We start from the raw sequence: 24,089 nt of genomic DNA, 5'->3' as shown, positions 1-24,089 counted from the left end.
GAGCCTTAAGATTTGAGTTCCCAAGCTTATAACCCTTAATTGGGCAATATCCCCTATTTAAGCCACAACTCAGTCCCTTAGGGTCGCGGCACGCTACGAGTCAAAGGACCCTGAGGCTCTCTTCTGGGAACACGAGCCGCGACATGCGTCAGCTTGCGCCGTGGCGCTTGCACCATTTTAAAGGCTCCCAAGCCTCCTAGGTTCATACCGGTCGCGGTGCCCGAAGAACAGGGTCGCGGATCGGACTTGCAAACCCAATTTTTCCCAGCATTTTCAAATTCCTAAACTCCCCAAAATCATTCCAAAACTCTGTTTTTACCCTAAATAAACCACCAAAATCATTCCAGCAATTCAGATAAACGATAATTAACAACTTATAGCTTCAAAAATATTCCTAAAACTAACAATTCTCAATCTAAAAACCAAAACTTTAACTCCTCAAAAACACCATAGAAAGGTTACGAAAATGGATCTTACTTATGTATTTCCTCAATGAAAATTCAAATTCCCTAGTTGTAGGTAGTCACAGCAGCCACAAATCCCTATCCACCAGCCCTAACTCCTCGAAAGTGATTCAAATCCCCTCCTAGCCTTAAGGGAGAGAGAGCAACGGGAGAGAGAGAAGAGAGGCTCTGTTTTTTAGTGTTATTTCCCTTTTTCTGATTGCTTCTAAAACTCCCTAGGGTCCTAGATGGATAAGGTTGTTAAAGACCAAGCCTATCCATTTGCCACAAAGGACCAAATGTCCCTAACTTCAAATATTTCCCCTTTAATGCCAGCAAGGGCGATACGATCATATGTCACGTTTCCCGCAAATCCTCAAATATCACTTAAATTCCCAATTAATCTCAACATACCCAAATAACTACTCGTTACACGGTAAACTCTAAACACACGCCAAGTTCCCAAAATACCCCTAGGCTCACCTCGAGCCGGGTATCTAACCACATTGTGACTATTCCGCTAATCCGCTCCCTAGGATCATCTTGGAAAACACATCTCATATATATCCCCATAACACTGGGGTCTCACTCATAACACATACATAATTATATGTATGCCCTCAACAGGCCAAAATTACAAACATGCCCCAATTTACAGAAATGGGCCCACATGCATATTTAATACACATAAACATGCATGTCTAATCACATTACCGCGCAAATCATTTTATATCACATAATCACACATATAATCCATTACTCACTCGCATAATCCCAATTAGGCCCTCCAGGCACTGTAGTCAAGGAACTCAGCCTTAATAACAAATTCGGGATGTTACACTATCCTTGTTCCATCGGGGTGTACCTCCTGATCATCAGCTTGTTTCATCTCGTTGTCACGCATAGACCAAGTGACCACCATGGTGAATGTTGAGTGAAACTTTCATGGGGGATTAAGCCTAATAAGCTCTCAATGAAAGCACCAATCTGTTGACGCGGTTTCTCGCCAACAGTGGATTAAGAAATCCGACAATAAAGATACTATGATTTTTCTAAACCATAATTGAACAAATGAAAACTATCACAAACACTCACACTTTTACGTGGTTCGGTGGTTAAAATCTACCCAGCCCATGAGACAATCTTATTGATCTATTTAGGACTTTGGGAGAAATTGTTGATGACAATTTCAGCAGAGTTTCAATATATAAAGAATCAGTCCCTTTTTCCATCGATTCCCTTGGTATATATAGAGAATTTTTCCTGGAGAGCTTTGGGTTACCACGTACATAAGTATGGTAAATAATAAATTGGGATAACCTTCCATTTACATAAGGATATAATTGCCTATAGAATTTACATCTGTTATCTCGGGTAATAAATGCGTAATAAAATCTGGGCATTAATGAGCGTATAAGGAATCCTCGAGTCTTTTGGGATCCTTCAGTGTACGTCATGACCAAGCTTCTGCGAGCTGGTCACTTCCTTCGAGTTGGATGCCTCATAACTAACCTATCCTGACATAGGCTAAGTTCAGTGTTTCAAAAAGGCGATCTAGCCATCACGCATCTCGAACTAGGTTGTTGGTGCAAGAGGTGATCTAAAGATTATCGGGTTGCCGTAAGCTGTCAAGTTGAACTCGAGTTGCTCACTCCAGAGTTAGCTAGATATTCTATATGTACGCTTTCTTCATGTGCTTGTTTTACCCTGTGCTGAGTGATTCAGTTTGTATTTATTTTGGGGTACAACAAATTTACTATACTATATTTTTACTAATTATTATATTATATTTTTATTAATTTTTTTAATAACTTATTATCTATAAAATTTCTTGTCGTCACAAAATATCTTTTTTTTTTTTAAAAAAAATATTCTTATTATCTTCTTTGGTTATTAACAAATAAATGTTTGACTTTATTTTATTTTTCTATTATGACCTTTATTTTACTAATGTTGTGTTTGTATGATGTTTTGTTTTGTAGGTTGTTTTAAAGTGATGTCATGAACAATGTGTAGTTTTAATGTTAGCACTGAATTAGAGCCTAATGCTAGGTCTTCCTTTGAGTTTTGTTGAATCATCAGATTGCTTGACTGTCTTTTCTAAATGATTCTCTTATTGCAATGACTTAGGTTCTTTGTTAGAGGATATTACAAGTTTGTTGTTAAATTTTCTAGGAGTATCCCTGATCCATGTACGTGGTACAACCAATAAGGATGCACATGGATTGGTAGTGCATGCTCGTAAGGTGGTTGAAGAAATTGTATGGCTAGAAGATTTCCCTTCTTTTCTTCAAGTTGTTTAGTCTTCTAGACTATATGATATTATAATTTTTTCAATAAATATATGTCATTGCAACAACAAAAAAAACCCCACATGTCTCTAAATTTAATTATAAGAGTATTATTGTAGATGATAATGATATGCGACTGTTCAACTATTTATTTTTCTTTATTATTAAAAAATAAAATAAAAAGAAGAAAGAAAAATAATCAGTGAAAAAAAAAAGAGAAAAGAAAAAGTAATATCTCTACACTAACCAATATCCTCTCATCACTCACCTCTACTCCACTTCCTTTGTGATCTAATTAATTCGTCGAAATATAGAGTTTATAAAATGGCAAAAGAAAATAAGACAAATGAGAGAAAAAAAGAACTGAAGAGTAAACTCTCTCAAAATTAGGAGAGAAATATTACGATAAAAAATACTGGAGAGAAATTAAGAAAAAATACAGAGAGTTAAGATTTTCATCTTCAAGAATTCTACAAAGTGAGTGCTAGGCTTGCCTTTATTTTCTCCACTTATTTTCTTCTTTTGTCTTTGGTCCATTTAGACATAGGCTGATTCTCTTTTTTTGTCTTTGATCTATTTAGACATAGGCTTTATAGGCCTACAAAAAATCAAAAGTGAAATATAATTATAGAAAATATGATAAATCATAAAATTCACGTTTGATTATGCTGTCAAAATTTTATTAAAATATAAATTTTGCTACAGAATAAAATCATAAAAAAAATCAGCCAAAATTCAATACCTCACCGAAATTATCGGATTGTAAAATTCTAGTTAATTAAAATATCAGTTGATCTAGTTTCTCTAATTATTAGGCAAGGCCAAAAAAATATATGTTTTATCAAAGTACTCTTGCTGAAAATAAAAAAGGACAGACATATTCAATAAGCAGAAACTTCACTGAAGGCATGTATATGTTTACAAAGCACAGCTTAGTCTTATGAAGAAAAATTAAACTCATGCTAAGTCAACATAATGATTTTAATGGTTTAAAGCCTGCATAAAGCACTTTTCCAATAAACATATAAAAGTCTTCGTACACATATATGTATTCAGCAGAAGATGAGGATGTGGGCTAGCAAAAAAATGGGTCATGAAATGCTACTATAAAGCTAAATAAAAATGCCTAAAAAATCATTTTGAGAAATCTAATTATTCTCTTGATTGTCAACTCTTACGATATGTATCTGTATATATTTTCAAATAAATATAGTAATGATGCATATATGAATATGGCTAAAGAAAATGTGCCCGATCGTCCACACAAAATACATGCTGACAAGATTTCAACAATAAAAAAAAAACTTCATAAAACCATGGTGTCAACCAAGAGGCTAAAAATGAATTGGAAAGAAAAAATTAGAATATGAAGAAATAAGAAATTTTTCCGATCAAAATTAAAGTGTGACAAAATATAAAAATGACTATAAACACAAGTCATCATATCTTTGTCAAAGTATATTTCTCACAAATGTTATTGGATTCCATTTCAAACTAATATTCAAATTACTTTTATTAAAGATAGAAAATCTCAAGTAATTTTGAATTTTGTTTCACAATTCTCATCAATTATAATTCAAGTTATTTCTAAACTTATTCAAGTGAGATTAAAACTGAGTTTCAATCTAAAATAAACTCAAAATCTCCAAAGAATACAAATACAAAAAGTTTTGAACTATGTTCGACTTGATTTCTCCAAAAGACACGTAGACAACTTAATTGCTAAGGTTACGTGTAGTCACAAACTCCCCAAATTTCTCAATGAGGTCATTTACCTTAAACTTTACAAACGAAGTCATTCACCTGAAAATAATTCTAAAAGAGGTCATTCACCTTAAATTGTGAAAATCTCCGAGCAACTTAATTCTCAAAGATGCAAAAATCCATAAACTACGTTTTACTTTATTTATTTAAAAGATACGTAGTCAACTTGATGACTAAAGCTAAGTGCAGTCACAAATTCTCAAAGTTCTCAAATATCCAACACAATTCTCAAAATTTCATAAAATGTCATTTACCTTATAATTTTTCCTAGTTTCCAAAACATCAAATAATTTTATGATATAATCATCTACCAGAATTTCATAAATTTCTAAAATTACTATGGATTTCTAAATGGTTATTCACCGAAACTCTTCCACTCACTTTCTAAAGTATCACATTCAGAACAAATGGTTTGATCCCGCAGTGTATGTGAGCAGCTTAATCAAACAAATTTACTGAATTCAGCCACAATTTCAAATTCACCCAAATTTTCTCCAAAATTACACAAGTAGTTAATATCATCATAATTGGAATCAAAATGTGTTTCTTTAAACAAAAAAAATTACAATTAAGAGACTATTCTTATAATATTGGATAAGTCGAACTCAACTTAATAAATTGTATTTAGCACTAATTTTAATATTTAAATTTTGAAATTTTTTTTTAACAACGACTATTTAACTCATTGCCCCCTCCCCCACTACTCGATATAATTTGTCGTAATAATGAGCATTTTCAAAAGATAAAAACGATGGAAAGAAAAAGGTTAAAATCAATTAAAAGTTAAAAAGCCAAAGAAACAGGGTTCAACTATAAAGCTACACCAAATAAGTGGGTTTCACTTCCAGAAAAGGCTGAAAACTCTATATAAGAGTTTAATACAATCGCAGTCATAGAATACAATTCAAAGATACGTGTCCAAAAGAGTTGCTTAAAGTGTCTCCTCCACCACCATCGATACTTTGAATTGCCCACTCCTTAAAATGCAACATTGCTTGCTAAGCCAAGCCCCCCCAATACCACATTTCATTATGACTATACAAACCAAAAACCAGGTCAAAGAATTAGCTGTCTGTTGTCCTGCTTGTGTTCTCACTCATTGTCTGCCGCACAAATTGTCCCCGCACACGGGGTCGTTGCTCTGCCAGTTTCTTTCTGCTTTGATATCGAACCTGCAAAATCAACCAAAATCGATATGAAACAAGCCTACACTATACTCTAACCAGAAGTTATATGGTGTTACACATTGGTGCAGAAAGACACATTTGATCAAAACCAAGGGAAGAGTCTTGCTTGCTAATCTTACTTACACCAGGGAAATGGGGAATGGTCACTAGACCTCAAATGCCAATCTATTGAATATACATAGAATGGCATCACTTTCAAATATAGTTTGTATAGCTAAAGCATGTCCTCTCTAACACTGGAAAGAGGACTGAGTTGACACATTCTAAAGAAAGAAAGAAAAAAGAAAAAGCATGCCGTGTTTCAAGCCCAGCAAAACAATCTGCCAGTGCACATGAATTCATGCACGTGCACAAGGCGGACACCAACAGCGCAGACTCCAATAAACTCACCATCATAGCCCAACAGCTTTCCATGCCTGTTTCCAGTCAATGTGGCACATGCACAGAAACCAATTGGGAAAACTTTCAATTAAACAACAATATGCAAACAAGGTTTATTATGTGCCAGAGCAAAACACAGAAAAGAAACTATTATACCAATTTTTAATTGTTCTTTTTAACATATGAAGATTATAGCAATAGAATTTTAAATAATGGAAATACCTTTTTACGAAAGCATCTCTCCTTTCTCTTCTGGCGAAACTTGGTCAATGCAGCTTCTCTCTGTGCAGACTTGTTTTCATCTACTCTCCCACTCCCACTAGCATCACCACTACCACTTTTGCCAGAATTTCCATTATCACTTTCAATGTTTGTCCCTCCAACATTAATTGCAGCATTGCTCCCATGGTTGCTGCCTGAAGCACTTCTATTGATACTGCAATTTCCAGTGTTAGCTTCGACAGGCCCACTAAGCACATTTGATGACCCACAATGTGGAGCAGCTGAAGCCAATTTCTTCAAGGAAAAACTATTATCAGTTGGCTGCTGTTGTTGAACACCGCGCACAAGATGGTGGTGATGGTGATGGTGATGGTGATGGTGGACTTGGTGGTTTTCATAATGAATATGGAGGTGCTGATTATGATGTTCCTTGTGGGCACCCTTTGAGTGAGACAGAACAACACTTGCTGTCTCATCATCGGCATTATCTGTTATGACTTGCTGAGGAGCACCAGAAAGGTCATTTTTCACAGGATGGAATGTGGAAGAAGGATATGATTGTTGGATAGTGGATCCTGTTACTGAATTGTTTAAAACTTGACTGGAAAAGGCATTATTATTCGTAAAACCCATCTCAATATTATTGCTCGTTCCAGCCGAGCTGTGATTGAAAGGATTGTTGCCACTGGATTGAGATCGAATATCTTGGCATTCCTTTTTCATAATGTTCATGCTATTATCATGTGGAAAACTACTTCCAGTATTCCCAGTAGCCTTGTTAGTATTTGATGCTACATTGTACCTGAAGAGAAATGATAATGCATTAGCTCTAGCTGAAACTATCCATTGATTTGAAAATTTCAGATCTCTACTACTTACCTTGAGAAAGCTGAAGAATCAGAGCGCCTCAAGACATTTCGATCATCTTGTACAGTGACACTATTGTCTTGAACTCCTCGAAGTCTTTTTAAACTAAGCTCCAGGGATGGTATTTCATCTGTATCAGTTATTCCTTTATTCTTATTGTCAAAGACCATGGAATGACAGTTTGGAGCCTCACATTCCATGTCCATCTGAAGATCAGCAGTATTAGTGACAGCACCAGTCAGTGTCGGACTTTCATACTTGAGTTTGCATGATGGCCGATCATAATTGACATCAATTTGTCCCTTGTTAATTTTCTCATTAAACTTGCTGGAACCTATCTCAACCAGATTATTTTGTCTTGTGACAGCGAGTTTTGTTGGAGCCTCAGTTGGGTATTCGAGTTGCACTTTCAGTTTACTAGTCATGCCTATCTCCAAGTCTTTTCCCATTGCAACATCGTCTGAAAAGAAATCCAGTTTATACATGTATAAATATCTAAAACAATCACAATAAGGGAGGCCACATAAAGAATTAGAAACAACTCAGAGCCAGAAAAAGCCCAGGAACTCTGCCCGTACCAATGCGTTCCTTCTGTGCTTGGCACTCCTTTCTTGAAGAGGCATTGACCAATTTAATACCGTGCATTTCAGCATTTGAATGGACAACCAGAGCACAAGTACTATCAGGAATTTGACTCAATGAATACATTTGTCTGGGGCTATCAACTTCTACAGCTTGTTTTGTCCAAGAGCTCTGCATAATGAAGCAATAGAGCACAGTAATGGTTTTTTTAATGAACATAACCACAAGTATTAATGCTCAATAAAAAAAGCTGGATTTGAGATTGGACACTGCAATAAGAATCCATTCATCAATAACCTACTTCATCATAGTTTACTCCCAGATCTCTCACAGGAGCTTTTTCTGTCTTAGCTCAGAAATCGTGAAAATGCATAATCAATTGCTTGATACTAGTATTAAATGGTGAATGTACATAGAAATCAGTCAGAAGTTGGAAATTTAAGCAGATATTTCAATGTTAAGATTTAGTGCTTCATAAGCAGAATGTGAATGCACACACTAAAAGGATCTTCCGGCCTTCACCAGTGTAAGATAAATGTTTGAATATTATCTAGACTGCCTCAGATTTTGCTATATGATCTGAAGCTGTTATACCTGAGTGCCACTTCCGTTGTCACTTCCATCTCCGACATTCAAACCAGTACTTCCATTCTCTTCCTCATCGTTGCTTCCAGTGTTGTTGTCAGAAGCTGCAACAGTCTTTGATTTTACAGATTTTTGAGTCTGTGCACCGCTTTCGCTCCCACTCCCACTAGACTGAGGGACATTTAAGAATAAGTTATTGGTACAACTCATAATGACATCTTTATAAAAATAAATATGAAATAGAATATGTAAATAATCTTGAAAATTAAGATGCTCGATCAGAAATTCATGCAGGGAAAAGTTGCTGTGAACAAAAAGCTACAAACTGTTAAGGCAGAAAATCTATTAAGGTGGGAAAAGTGCAGGAACTCACACTGTGGCATCTTCTCCAAACATGCTGCCAGAGGTTCTTGAGCTCATTTTTCCGTATGGGCTTCACCAAGAAATCAACAGCACCCTTGGACAAACACTTAAAGACTAGACCCATTGAATCGTGAGATGACATCACTGCAGACAAATCTCATCAGAAGTATAGTTAAAAGTATCAACTTTTGTAACCTGTCACATCACAATAGATTGCTCTTGCTCCATAAAACTATTACAAGATGCATACTAAAAAAAAAAAAAAAACTTACTAATCACAGGAACATTTTTCCGTGTTCTATGGCTCATGATCTTGCATAAAAGACCAATGCCTGACAAGCAAGGCATGACCACTTCAGTTAAAACAATATCAACATGATTGGACAAATCTTCAAGAATCTTCCACGCTTGTAACCCATTTCCAGCTTCGATAACTGATAATACACAAGTATATTACAGTCATCAAATAAGAGTCCTAGATTTTTGAAAAATAAATAGACAAATAGCTGAAAGAGAAGAAAGATGTTTTACATTATAATATTCATATTGTATTCAGACACTTTGAGGTCAAATTTGATCTCTTGTCTTTGTATTTCTCACAATATTAATACAAAGAAGTTTCTTTTCAAAAAAAGAAAAGAAAGAAAGATGTCCACAAGCATAAAGGAAGTGGGCAGAAAAAAACTAACACAGTGCTGTGAAGATTTTCAGAAACAAGTGATGGAGTATCAAAATGGTATAAACACACGACCAAGAAGAAGAAGAAGAAGAAGAAAAAAAAATTTGTATGTATAAACATCATGAATTGTAGTTTCTTGGTAAAATTTTAATTTAATTCTTTAGACTATTAAACAAGTATAAGATGTAGGACTTGAGAAAACATGGAAATTGAAATGTAAACAAATAGTTAGCTATATGGTTATGCTTAACATTAAAAGACAGATGCAAGAATGTAAGGTGTTAGGTAAAAATTACAAATATTAAACTAAAAGGATATAAAACAGGAAGGTGAATAAACATGGAATATAAAACACAAATACATATGAAAATAAAGCTGAAATTGAAGAAATTCAAAAGGTGAAAAATATGGAATTTTTAGCGTACATCATGAATTTGATGTTATTCAATGTGTTTGTAATACAATAGTATTCTTGATTTTATTGCACGTACGTAAATAAAGGAGTCTTCCTTATTTACACAAATCTTTTCTAATCTATATGAAATATTTATTTGTCTCAAATGAGTAGTGAGTTAAGACTTTCAAAACAAATAGTTAGTGTTTAGATAATATGGACACTAGTAGGATATGTAGCTTTCAAGTAAAGTTTCTTATCTTAGATCAATAGAAGATAGGAATATAATTAATGGAAATAAGAGAATTTAGAGAATAGAAATCTAAAAAACTAGACAGTGTCTTATTTCAGAGGAATAAAGAAAACTGATAGATATAAACTTATATTTATGATTATTTACAAGGACAGATTGTACAAAAAACTCGGTCAACAAGAGAGACTGGTTTCGGGTAAGAGCAGACGTATCCAATAAAGAATATAGCTATGGATTATTGGATAAAAATAGCAATGAAAGAAGAGTTCATGATAAAAGGATGAAGAAGAAGAGAACATCCAGTTACAATACAATAAAAGAGTGCTCGAGAATGAGTGAATGGGTGAGTGTATGTGAATAATCTGCCTAACTTGGGCTTGGGGTCTTATATGTATAGGTAAAATGAAGCATGGAGCCCAATTTAGAAACTTCTTAAATGCTCTGGGCATGCCTATAATGTAAAAGGCACGAGGCCCAATCATGCAAGCTTTCTACATTTGAGTGCTTTCTGAATTTAGTCTATGTAGCACTTGAAATGAGGTCACCCAATGTTGGCTCTAGGAGACAGTTCCCAATTTGCTTGGAACATATTCTACTTGCTTTGCCACACAGCAATCTGGTTTTGCCACCTCATTTTTGAGTTGTAATAAGGCTTTAACTCTTTGCAGACACTTTTCATTTAGTTGCATAGTATTAAAAAGATGATTTAATTTTCTAACAAACAATATGATTCTGGTGAATTCCCATAGACAATGAGCTGAAGAAGCTTTAGAAATAAACAGATGGGATCATCAATAAACTCCTAATGGGATTTTGAATTCAAGCCCTCTATACCTTGACAGCAAGCCTATTGCTTGTCCCTCCTCAAATCTTCTGCTGATAGACATTATAAACGTCACTCCATTGATGCAATTTGGCATATTAATACGGCTGAAGGGTATGTACTCAGTCATTTTGGTGCGTCACCATCACCACTACCAAACCAAACAGCATGAAATTAACTCAGACTCCATAGAAATATGTATAAAAACCACAATTTTTGGTATGGGCCCTTAGCCTAATAGTATCCTGGGGATGTCCTAAAAGTATTAAGGGATCGATAGAAAAAATTGATGCCGGGTGTAATCCCTTTTAACTAAGGTCCTGTACTATTTACAAAAGATAATAGCTGAAAGAAACACATTAAAAGAATGCTAATAGGCAATTGAGCATAATCCGGCATTTCTCTACCGTAACAGCAGTGTTCAAAAACCAAATTGAAATAATAAAATCATCAACAAGACCAGAGTTACAAACCTTCATAACTGCAATTCCGAAGCAGCGCAGTGACAACATGACGAGTAGAATCATCATCTTCCACCAGCAAAACCTTGAGTGATCTAAGATGTAGGAACCTCTCCCAGCAAACCATTGCCCCTTGTGGCTGCGGTTGCGGCATTTGCAGGACAGTCTGTGGTTCAACGATGACTGCCCCACCACCTCGCCCATCTTTTACATCTTCCTTACTACTGCTACTTCTCAACTCATCTTTCCCAACTAACCTTCGCTGTTCCCGAACTGCAACTTCTTCTTGAACTCTCTTCTTCACTTCCTGCAACTGGCGATTTAGTTCAGGTAACTCTTCGGACCCTTCATCATCAAAGCTCATCAGGACGAAATCAGTCAATCAAATTCAGCAAAAATATTCTGAGAATAAGGATACCCCCGAACTCCAAACCCAACTAACACCCATCTCGAGTAGTCATCTTCACAAAGCTTCCCCTTTCAAGAACGGACCCGTTAGCTAAGCACAAGTCGCAAATCATTGATAACACGAGTTTCACGGATAGACAAATGCATAATAAAGAAACATATAAAGGCCATGACCAAAGTAGACTTCATCTCTACAACTTTCAATTCAACCCATTATACTCCTTCAACCCTGTGAACCCAATCGCTTCATATCAGTATAATAAAACAATAAAAATTGTTCAAACCCTAAATCACCAATTCAAAATTAAAAAAGAAGCAAAATTTAACTCCATGGAAGCAAAAACTCCAACCACACATCAATAAAAACCTGAAAAACCGAATTAAAAACACAAATTTAGAGCTTCAGGATTCATTTCTAGCCAAAAAAAAATTTGTTCGTAGCAGTGAAAATCTTCTTCTACTACTACTACTCTATAAAAATAAACTTTAAATAGAAAAAGGTACAAAAATAATCACCTGAGTTGCCATTACTGAGCTCGATCCAGCTGAAAATCGATATGAACAGACCAAAATTTTGCCCCAAAATATATATATAATAAATATAGTTTCACAGATAAAACTTTATAGTTAAGCTGGAACCCGAATCAGAGCTATATAAATTCAGATTTTATATCAATACAATTTACAGAGAATTAATCAAAAAAAATTGACTGGTTTGAGAGGAGGAAGACAAAGATAGAGAAAACCGGAGTGGTTTTGGGTTTGGGGAAGAAGAAGAGAAGATATTCTAAGGAGAAGGGGTAGTAACATTACCAGCGTGGATAAACTGGAGGTGATGAAGGGGTTTGATGCCACGTCAGATGGCAGATATTTACAACTAAGCCCATTCTGTGGGGCCACGTGTTTTCTGACATGGACGAAATCTAAAGCCCTTCCCATATGGACGACCCTCCAGATCTGCCAGATCTCCTGCTCTACACGTGGCAGCCTTAAGACTCTCTCCTCGTCACTAACGCCGTTATCCGAATAAAGTCTATTCGACTACTCTTGAGTTTAACGCTGTTAACGGCTTTTGTTTAAAAATAAAATATTGTTAATAATTAGAAATATCTTGTGGGTCCCCAAGCTTTTGATGCCTACCAAAATTTTATCCTTCATCTATTAATTTTTTAAAAAAAATAAAAATTAAACAAGATATTATGTCACTTTATTTCTTTATTGTTTGTTTTAGTGCTAGTGTATACTCTTCCTTTTATTTAGGAAATACCAAAATACTATTTTTATTTGATAAATAATGAATATAATTTGATACAATTTTAGTCAAAACTATTTTTAATATTAGTAAAATATAATGATGCTAATTATAAAATAATATTTTTTTCAAAGGAAAATATTCTGATATTTAAAAAATAAATTCTAAATTTTAAAATTAATTTTTGTAAATAATTTATTTAATTAAAATCCTAAAATCATATAAAAATTTTGTTAAAAAAAACTATATAATATTAATAATTTATTACTTTTTCTTTCGTAATTAAGTGAAATAATTATAATTATTTTTATTTTAAGTATTAGTTATTACATCTAAATATAATTGTCATATCTATTCAGTAAATTTAATCTAAACTCACAAAATAGTTTTGATTTTTGTGAAATTATTTATTCTAATAAAAAATATATGATAATTTACTTGATACTTAAAATAGTAAATTTAACTATTAGCTCTAACACTAGCTAGTGTATCACAGTTTTATTAAAATATCAATACTGTTGACGCGGTTCTTCGCCAACAGGTAATTAAGAAAATAAGAGAAAGGGATTAGTGCTTATTTTGAACCGAAATAGATGAATGATCTTTTAGAAGTGGGCTGGTGACACAATTACGTTTTTAGGTGGTTCAAAGGTTAAAATCATTCTACTCCACCAGTCAATGTTATTGCTATATGCTTGGTATTCTTTTACAGGGTATTTCTTACACAATAGAATCCAACCCTTTGCAACTCACAGGGTCTCCATATTTATAGGAGAGGGCACCTGGGAGTTGGTAAGAAGGTCATCCCGTGACCTTCTTACCTATCATATCAACTCTGTGACATTCATAATTAATTCCTAAAACCTGACACATGAAGTGTGGTCTAATCAATAGGTAAGGGGGATAATGGGCCACACGACCCAACCCAGTCGGGGGTGTCTGAATGCGCACGTTCATGCTGCGTGTCCGAGAAGTTAGGGATATATCAAACACGTGATGTCTGATATATGCACGTTTACCTTGCGTGGTTGACTTTATAAAACGTCACAGCCTCCAACTCTAGCTCGTACCACGAGCTAGATGCTTCCCTCGACCCGTGGCCTTCAGAGTCCAAACTCAATCTAATCTTGGCGAACCTTTAGGTTACCTCAAGCTGAGGAGGTAGGATCTTTCTATGGCAGCTCCGGTCTTGGGGATGTCCACGTGGTAGACATGATTAGGCCGTATCTCACGATTAGGCCGTATCTCAGTTTGCTAACAGCCCGTGGGAAAACCAGGGCATACATTTGCCCCCAAGTCCCTGCTCGTGGTACACGACGTCGTATAGGGCCACAGTATGGGCTTTTAGGCTTCCCCATGAACTCTTCATATTCCACATTTTATGCAGGCGCCGAATACGTGGAACATCGTGGTTGGTGATGGTACGTCTTCCGAGAACCGCATTTAATGGCCTAGCCTATACTCAGCCGTCGTTTCGTCTTTCGAGTGGAGAGCCTTGGATCCCACATCAGGGCAATCCAACGGCCCTCCTCACGTGGCCCTTCACGTATATAAAAGGGGTGGCCACCTTACGCATGGGCCACCCGTTCATTTGAAATTTTTCAGAAATTTTCTTCTTCTTCTCTCTTTATTTTCAAAAGAAAAAACCCTCTTCTTTCCGGCTGCCATTCCCAGCACTCAAGAAGTTCAGGTGTAAGGGCTCCTTCAAAGCTTTGGAATCAACTACTCCGACGAAGCCCCAACCCAGGCGATCCCTTCATCCTCTTCTCAACCAAAACATTCTGTAAGTCTCCTGACTGTGCATGTTTTGAAATTATTTTTCACTGTAGCTTAGGTAAATATTTACTGTAGCCACATGCAAGGTTTTGTTGGTTTTTTTTTTTTTGTGGGCACGAAGGGTGAAAGTCTTTTAGGTTAGGTTATCGTTTGCAGTAGAAAACCATCTAGGAGCATTGGTGCGTTTTCTGGGGAAATTTTATGGGTAGGATTTTAGGTATGTTTGTTTAAAATACCCAACATGTTGGGTGCAAAACCGGGTAGCTTAGGGGACACGCTTCACAAGCGGTTTTGCCTCTCTTGCCTACCGAAACTTTCCTTCCAAGGAAAATTCTATCCTGACCCTCCTGACACACGAATTCTGAGTAATCGGGGATCTGTTGGGAGCACAGGCGCGTGTTCATAGAACCGTGTGGTCTCACTCTCCACGGGCTGGGCTTACCTCAGCTCGTGTCAAGGAAACACATTCAGATTTTTCTCCATTTTTAGGTCGCCTTCTTCTAAAATTTCTTCTTTTTGTTCGCTAGGCGACCAGATGGGACCCAAGAAGAACGCTCCCAAGAAGTCCGTAGGCAGCTCGTCCTCCCAACAAAATAAGGGAAAGGAGGTGATGGCTAAATCCCCGATTCCCAACTTCGGCCCAGCAGTGGAACGGGAGCTCGAGGTGGCCCCCGACGCATTCTTTGAGGCGGAGAGGATCGTCTCGAAGATCACTGACCAGGCGAGGGTAAACAAAATATTCCTCTCCCATAACATTGAGCTGGGGAGAGGAACCGTGGTTGCCCGACCTCCCTTAGAAGGCGAGCGGAGCTGCGCGCCACTTGATGGGGTGTTCTCGGCTTGGAGCGACGAACATTTTAAGGCGAGGGCCTTCCTCCCGTTGGACCAGTACTTCGTCGATTTCCTCAACTACGTGAGGTTGTCCCCATTCCAGCTCCCCCTCAACTCTTACCGTTTGTTGGCGGGGTTAAGATACTTGTTCTTGAAACAGGAGTGGGAGGTCCCCACTCCTACATATATTCTGTATTTCTTCTGCCTCAAGGCCAGCCCAGAGCAGCGGGGGCGAGGTGACGGGTTTTATTACTTAACCCGGTTCCCCAACACGGCTGCGGTCATCGAGCTGCCCAACCACCCCAACAACTTCAAAGATCAATTCTTTATGTCGACGGGGTTTCGAAACTGCGAGCTGCACTACTTCAACCGTCCTCGTAAGTGCCTTTCAACCTTAGCTCGTAAGTTAAATACCAGTTAGCTCCTCCTGTATCCATTTCTGACTTAGATTAACTCTGTAGCTATCTTCGCGAGGACAGAGAAGTCTGTGATTCTCGGGAGCCAGTACGAGACACTGGCGGGCTTGCCCCCCAGTGAAAAGGACTATCGTCAGCTCGTGACAGACGAGACGATGCTGGCCTGTAAGCTGATCTCCCCAGGCCAGACTCTGAACCTGAGGAGGCCCCGGGTGCCTCCCCTAGCTCGCGATATGAGGCCTATCATCGTGGAGGAGGTCGCGGGGGATGAAGATGAGGAGGACGAGGTGCCCCTCGTGAAGACGAGGAAGCGGGCGTTGGAGGTCGCCCAAAGAACGGACGAGGAGAGGATCCGGTCCGAAGCAGCTGCAGGTCCCTCCGCCCAAGGTAACCTTTATACGTTTAGGAACTTAGATAGGGCCACTGCAGACCCCCGGCTAGCTAGGTTCAATCCCAGACAGATCGTCCAATGCCATCGAAGTGACCCAGACTTAGATGAAACCTTGCTCCACTGCGTCGACCATCTCGTGCTGGATTACGAAAGTAGCCGCCCTAGGGGTACCATAGTTGTAGACAACACCCTAGCTTTTAGGTCGATCCTATTCGAGGAGTATGGGACTAACCTTCAGTCATGGCCATCACTCCGGGAGGGTGCCGTAGCTCCAGGTCTTAGGCAATACGTAGAAGAGTCTAGTCCTGAGACAGCCTCGGATCCAGAACCTGCGCTAGCTCGAGAAATAATTGCCTTAGATTCCCCCGTGGAAGCTCCGGGGCCAATGGTCGTAACCATAGATTCTTCTTCTAGCTCGGGGGGTAGGATTCCCTTTAGTACATATATATACTTGAATTTCGCATTTTTTCCCTTTGTTTTTGTTTTTGCATGACTGCTAACTTGTGTACTAACCATATATTTGTTTTGCCAGAGGAGATGTCTCAGTCCGGGGGAAAAAATCTACGGGCTGTGTTCGCCGGGGGGAACTCCTCAGCTGGGGCCTCTGGGCCCAAAATGAAGAAGCTCTGGATGACGAAGAAAGCCGCCAGGACCCCAACCAAGTCTCCTACAAAGGAGAAGGAGCAGCCCCCAGCCGCCCAGGTCGAGGAAACTGCACCTCCTGCCGCAGGGGTGAGCATGCCCCCACCCCCTCCGCGAGCTCCGGCCTTCGTCCAGGACACAGGGGTGGAGCCCGGGACTTCGGCGATTGTGCCTCCCGAGGTACGCATCCCGGTGGACCCCCAGGATCTAGAGAAGATCCCAGATGTCTTTAGGGGGATGGTGTACGAGACGGCGAACTACGCCGTCAGCCACTTCTACCGCTTCAATGAGAGGGAGCTACGGGCCATCGAAACAAGGAGCCCGGTGGGCGTGCTGGAATCTTCATTGGGCATGGCCCTAACGGTAAGCTGACCTTATCCTTTTGTGATCTTTGATTATCATGCCTTGCCCTGTTTTTCCTTTCTCCCTTCTCTTTTTCATAAGGCAGTTGCCTCTCCATTTTTGCAGAGCGCCTTGGCCCTTCACAGGAGCATAGCCCGGACCAAGGCCCAGCTCGAGGATATGAGGGGCGAGCATCAGGCGGTTGTGGCCACCCACCAGACTTCCCTGCAGGAGGCTAAGGATGCCCTAGCAGCCGCACAGGTCGAGCTGGAAGAAGCCCGTCCCAAGCTTCAAGAGGTCGAGGCAACCAAAGCCGCCCTCGCCGCTACGCAGGCAGAGCTAGACACTATGAAGGCTAGGGCCGAGGAGGCCAAGGCCGCCCTGGAAGCCGAGAAGGCAGCCTCCAGCACCGCCATGGAGGACATGCTCTACCACTGCTGGGTCTACAACTCGGACGGTGATTTCTCCTTCTTGGGAGCAGACGTCTGGGAGCCCTTGCTGGAGGGGTTTAAAGCTCGCCTCGAGAAAGAAGCACCTTCCGAGACCGGGGAAGTCTTTGGGGCAGCTGAGCAGGAGGGTGAGACGGTGACCTCCACGGGGCCGACTGATGGAGCCTAGGGCCTTTCCATTTTGCATCCTCTCTTTTATTATTCTCTTTTTTTTTATGTTGTTGTAACTTTGCATGAGGTTTTTCACCTCGAGACATCTATCTATCAATTTTATTTTTAATCGATTTACTTCTGTTGACCCAGATTTTGGTCAACTGACACGGAGTCAGAATATGCTTGATATGAATGAATGTGTGGAGAAGAACGTAATGACAAAAAGTAATAAAAACACGATATTTTTATAGTGGTTCGACCCCAGGATCTGGTAATAACCTACGTCCACTTAGACTGTTATTGATATAAGAATCAAAGGAGAGATCAAAGAACAAAGGTTCAATGAGTTTCACTAACCTCTGAAGAACAATACAATATAGCCAGGAGAATTACTCTAGTCTCAAATGATTCAAAAGCCAAAAGTCCCTTCCTTGAGCTATCTTTTGCTATTTATAGGCTCAAGGGGGATTACAAAAGATTGTTACAGATATTCTTTCCTGAATAATCGGATACTCAGGAGATTGTGTGAGTTAAATTCGGGATTTACAAAGATCTTCACAGTAATGTAGCTTTGTATGCGGAACCATCGACTAGACTGGTCGCAGGTAAGACTGGGCTGCTTACTGCTTCTAATGCGTCTTCTGGTCGATACCCTAGCAGAGCTCTTCCAGGTGTCAGCCACGTGTCCAGGGATCACTTGCCACGTCATCAATGCTAATTTTTTGGATAACATTTGCCCCCCAAGTTTATTTATCACGAGCAATAAATAAACTTTTGAGCGAACGACTCTTCGGTAACCCCGCCTTACGTGTCAGAACCCTTCGTGTGTTCTTGGAGAAAGCAACCTACTCCTGTCTAATCATGACTTTTCAGTTCCCCAGTAATAATTTGACGACCATTCCGCTTCCCCATACTTCGAAAAAGGGAAACTGATGATTACACCTTTTTAATGCCATAGACAAACTTATATAATACCTTCGAAATCTTCCTTTTCTTTTTACGCACGCCATTGTCTTCACAAGAAACCCTAAAAACCAGAGTTTTAACCTTCTCCGGAGACCGTTCCTCTGCATTCTCAAGACTCAGTCCGAGAGTTCCTTGATTTCCGAAGACCCTTCTTCCATCTCCACGATCATTTTCTAGGTAAGTTTTCGAATTCTTATGCTTCAAATTTTCATGATGCATGCTTCTGTATGTTGATTGTTTGAGTTCATCTGTTTCTGGTTTGAGACGCTTGTGAGTAGAATGTTTTGTAGGCAAAAAAGGGTTATGAGTTAGTTTAATAGTCAGGATCATACTTTTAGGACGTAAAATCGAAGTAAAAATTCGATCTTTAGGCTAGTTGGAAAATAGTTTTTTCCCGCCCTAAGGGGAGTAGAAAAAGCTTTCTTGAAATTTTTTTTTACTTTCACCCTTTGATCCGTCTTTCAAACTGTTCGTGCGGAAAACTTAGCTTTTTGTTAGAATGCTGTTGTATAAAAGCTTGGCTTTTATACTCGACCAGCATTATTCTAAAAAGCCTTTAAAAATTCTTTATCCTCACCTCCCTATTCTTCTGTTTGCAGACATTGATGCCAGATTTGTGCGGAGGTGAACGGCCCATCGACGACGATCTTCTCGCCCAGTTGCTCGAAGGCGAAGAATAACCGGCCGACCGAGTCCACAAGATTCCCTTCTCACGATCCTCTACCAGACCTCGTCCTTCTCCTCCTCAAATGGCCCGTTCCAAATCCGTAGGCAAGAAAAGACCTGAGTCTGAAAACAGTCCAAACCTTCCTGCCCAGCCTGATTCGCAGGCTAGGGCTCTCTCGACCAGCGGTCGAGACAATCTTGTTCCTGACCCTAACATCCAAATTAGAGCCCGCCCTCGCCATCAGAATCTGCCTGATGTCGAGTGGTATACCTCCCCGACCAGCGTAGTGACCCTTCGGATGGTTGCTAACTACTTCAGGAAATACCCTCTTACAGGGGTTTCCATTAAAATTCCTGCCGCAGACCAAAGGGCTAACCTCCCTGGGGGCATATATAGTGCCTGGTCTCGGTATCACTTAGAGGTGGGGGCTTACCTCCCTCTACATCCTTTTTATGAGGGGGTGGAAAATTATTTCGGTGTCGCCCCCTTCCAAATTACTCCAAATGGATATAGAATGCTGGCCACACTCTATATCCTGTACAAACTCAAGAAATGGCCAGAACCTACGGTCAACTATCTTTTTGACCTTAAATCCAACCGGCAACAATATGGAACGGGTTTCTTCCACTTCTGTCACCAGGAGACCAACCGGACGTTCCTGAGTGACACCACGCACATATTGAACGTGGGGCAGTACAGTAAGGAGTACTTCCTTACATCGGACATAACTAGCAACAACTTGGCCTTCGCTCGAGGAGGTAAGTGCCGTCTTTGACTGGTCGATACTTTTAATCAAAGAGTCTCCTTTCATTTTTCTCAAACTGTAATTTGTCTTTCAGGCCCATGGTTACGTCCGACCCCAACACCAGACATGGTGTTGAGGCCGAATACATTGGCCAGGATGACAGACGCAGCAAAAAGCGTCAAGTCCTTGGTTACTGATGAAAACCTGAGGTTGTTTGGCCTCCTGGCTCCTCGCCATGAAACAAGAGGGTCTGTGGTAGATGATGCCACTGCCGAGGGGGTTCCCGAGCAGCAACCTCCTGCGTCTCCTCCTCGAAGGAGGCCGACGGGGGTTTCAATCAGGGAGCCCACAGGCAATCCTTCCGCAGAGAGGCCTTCTGCTCCCCAAGGCAAGGGGAAACAAAAGACCAAAGAGCCAGTTATGGACCTAGGGGAGTCCTCTGATGAGAACGGTAAAATTATTTTGCTTTTAAATAGTTTGCCAATTCCCTGTCATTTGTTTGACGAGGAGGGAAACTTTACATATACTCCAAATCTAGGGCCAGACTTCTTCATGCCAGATAGTGAGTGTGTGACTAATAGAGTCAATAGTATAGCGACCAGTAGTTGTAGCTCGGGTACTAACTTTGTGACCTTCTTTTTCATTTTGATAGAGAGTCTTCATCTACTTTTATCTTTACCCTTTGCATGTTTTTACTTGTGTGCAGATATGGCCACTCCCAATGTCTTCGACCTATACCAGGCTGAGGAGGAAGAGGAAGTTCCTCAGCTTCGGAGGAAGTCGTCACAGAGACAAACTAGCGAGACGAGCCAGGGTCCTGCAAAAAAGAGTCGAACAGAAGACCCTCCTAGAGACGTGCCTGCTGGGCAAACTTCTGCTCATCCTTCGGCCCCCTGTTGAGAAGGAGACTCCCCCTGCTCCAATGAACCCTCCTCCGGCTGCACCCAGAAGGGAACGAGACAAACGGGAGGAAACTCTTGGGGCCAAACTCTCGAGCCGTGCCATACGAGCAGCCAAAGACCGCATTGCGTACATCGGGAAAAACGGCCGCGTCAAGGATGCAATGGTTGAGGCAGAAAACATGACGGTCGACCTAATCCTGAACAGGACCCTGAACGAAATAGCCAGTGTAAGTACTTCTTTAACCTTTTGGCTTCAGTCTTTTAGTCTTTGCCACATGTTATAACTTTTACCCTCTGTCCTCAGGCTTTGCTGTCTGCCACCACTGCTCGCACCCGCACCCAAGCCACCATCGAGTAGGCTAGGGCAAAGGCCATTGAGAGGTATCAGATGAAAGTAGCCGAGGAGCTTTCGGCTGCAGAGGCCAGGCATACCAAGGAGTTGGAGGCGATGGTTCAACAGAGGGATGCTGCGGTGACCAAGTTGTCGGAGGCTGAAGTTGCAAAGGCAGCTGTGATAAAGTCGAGGCAGGAGTATCAAGATGCCAGCCGAACCCATCTTCGCGAAGTCAAAAGATTGGAAGAGGTGCTTAAGCCCAAGGACGAGGCCATCACCACTCTTGCGGGCAAAGTAAAGCAGCTGGAGCTTGACAACTCCAAAAATCTGGAAAGGTATAAGAGGATGACGCTCCAATGTTTCTACAACTTCTGGAAACACAATCAGGGAGCCGACTTCAGCTATCTTTCAGAGGATGTCAGGGCTGCCGAGTTGGCTCGTTGCACTGCCCAACTGGCTGAAGAGGAGGCAAGAGCGAGGATCCCTGCTTCCCCAAGCATCGCTGACGTAGAGGAAGAAGGGGCTGCTAAGGATGCTGTCAACCAGAATGCTGCTAAGGACCCTCCTGCTCCCAATGCCTCTTGAGCTTTTTCATTTATTTTTTCTTTTGATTACATGACCCACGGGTCGTGATGTAAAGACAATATTTTTATTTTAAACTTTGCTGCACGGGCAGTAAATCTTTTCTTTTACTTGAACAGTTACATCCAAGCAGTGATGCTTGCGGTGTAAAAGATTGCATGATGCTATAACATTTTCATTTATTATAACATTTGTCCGTATGACCGAACTTAGCATAGTACTTTGGCATGATTTAACAAAATATAAATTTTGAAAAATACTCTAAGTACCTTAGCATGCTTTCACTCATTTTGTTCATGTGTTTACATACCTCACGGTGTGCTTTGCTATCGATGTGCCATATATGCCCCCCAAGTGATCGAGGAGCTTTAGGTCCTTGGTCACTTGCCTTGACCATGACCTGTTTGAACATTCCTATTCATGTGAAAAAATAATACTTGTAATACAGCAAAACAACACACGTAATGAACAAATACTTGTAAATATAAATTCATAAAGGTTGGCAAGAATGACTGGCTGCGCACAGTCCCTTATAATCTCGTATTAAAAATGGACTAAACATGTCTTTACGAGTGATTCTAAAATAGAATCTTACATATACGAGCGATTAGCCATATAGCGTGGCTAACCCTCTTTGCTAAACTTGTAAAAAGAAAGAATTAATACAAGCCAGTCCTTTAAAAAGGACTGTTCACTGATAATACTTGCGCAGGTGTTCTCCATTCCAATAACGTGGAACGAGATCTCCGTTTAACCGTGCAAGTTTGTAGGTGCCCGGATGAAGGACTTCTTCAATCTGGTAAGGTCCTTCCCAATTAGGTCCGAGCACTCCAGCAGTAGGGTCACGGGTATTTAAGAAAACTCGTCGTAGCACCAAGTCTCCGACGTTGAATTTTCTTTCTTTAACTTTGGAGTTAAAGTACCGGGTGACTTTTTGTTGGTATGAAGCAACTCGGAGTTGGGCCTTCTCCCGTATCTCGTCAATCGAGTCTAGGGATTCCAGCATCAGTTGGCTGTTCCGGTCCTGGTCGTATGTTAGACGTCGATGTGAGGGGGGATCTAATTCGACAAGCAACATTGCCTCATATCCATAGGCTAAGGAAAATGGGGTATGTCATGTCGCTGTTCAGTGAGACGTTCTATACGACCAAAGGACTTCAGGCAGTTGCTCCGGCCACGCTCCCTTAGCTTCTTCAAGTCTCTTCTTCAGGGTGTCTTTAAGGGTTTTATTCACGGCTTCGACCTGCCCATTCGCCTGGGGGTGTGCAACTGAAGAAAAGCTTTTAATGACTCCATGTCTTTCGCAGAAATCGGTGAATAAGTCGCTATCAAATTGGGTCCCGTTGTCTGAAACTATCTTTCTAGGCAAACCATATCGACAGACAATGTTCTTGATAACGAAGTCAAGGACTTTCTTGGTCGTGATGGTAGCGAGCGGTTCAGCTTCGGCCCATTTGGTGAAGTAATCGACTGCTACGGCTGCGTACTTTACTCCGCCTTTCCCTGTAGGTAGGGATCCAATCAAATCTATCCCCCATACTGCAAAAGGCCTCGGACTTTGCATCTGTTTTAATTCGTTTGGAGCTGCTCGTGGAATCTTGGAGAATCTTTGACATTTATCGCATCTTCGTACAAACTCCATCGAATCCTCGTTCATAGTTGGCCAGAAGTAGCCTTGCCTTAGAATCTTCTTTGCCAAACTCTGCCCCCCAGCGTGATCCCCGCAGAAGCCTTCATGCACCTCTTTCATGAGTTCCTTAGCTTTTTTTGGTGTAACGCACCTGAGTAGTGGCATTGAATATCCTCTTCGGTACATAACACCATCGACCAGTATGTACCTAGCGGCTCGCCTTTGTAGAGTTCTGGCTTTGTTTCTATCTGTTGGCAGCGTACCATTTGCCAGATACTCCAAATAAGGCGCCATCCATGTATCTTCCA

At 40.3% G+C, this 24,089-nt stretch overlaps 1 protein-coding gene across 5 annotated transcripts; it reads right to left on the bottom strand.

Annotated features, from left to right (window-relative positions):
- Positions 1 to 5,252: 5,252 nt before the first annotated feature.
- On the bottom strand, positions 5,253 to 12,501 carry LOC133830955 (two-component response regulator-like APRR7). 5 transcript variants are annotated; one of them, XM_062261078.1, is made up of 10 exons: positions 12,220 to 12,501; positions 11,308 to 12,070; positions 8,958 to 9,119; positions 8,696 to 8,829; positions 8,332 to 8,493; positions 7,734 to 7,908; positions 7,168 to 7,615; positions 6,289 to 7,090; positions 6,076 to 6,101; positions 5,253 to 5,670 (listed from the first exon to the last, which is right to left on the bottom strand). In XM_062261078.1, the coding sequence occupies exons 2-9, from the start codon at positions 11,657 to 11,659 to the stop codon at positions 6,078 to 6,080; spliced, it is 2,259 nt and encodes a 752-aa protein (XP_062117062.1). In that variant the 5' UTR covers positions 11,660 to 12,070; positions 12,220 to 12,501; the 3' UTR covers positions 5,253 to 5,670; positions 6,076 to 6,077. The 5 variants fall into 5 exon arrangements, with proteins under 5 accessions (XP_062117062.1, XP_062117061.1, XP_062117059.1 ...); XM_062261077.1 differs by lacking the exon at positions 6,076 to 6,101 and having other exon boundaries at positions 11,308 to 11,932; positions 12,031 to 12,070; positions 12,220 to 12,500; XM_062261075.1 differs by lacking the exon at positions 6,076 to 6,101 and having other exon boundaries at positions 12,220 to 12,500.
- Positions 12,502 to 24,089: the final 11,588 nt, after the last annotated feature.

This window comes from Humulus lupulus, chromosome 4 (genome assembly GCF_963169125.1).
Source record: "Humulus lupulus chromosome 4, drHumLupu1.1, whole genome shotgun sequence".
Taxonomy (NCBI): Eukaryota; Viridiplantae; Streptophyta; class Magnoliopsida; order Rosales; family Cannabaceae; genus Humulus; species Humulus lupulus.
Note: the sequence above shows the minus strand (reverse complement) of the source record. Positions and strands in the feature narration are given on the sequence as shown.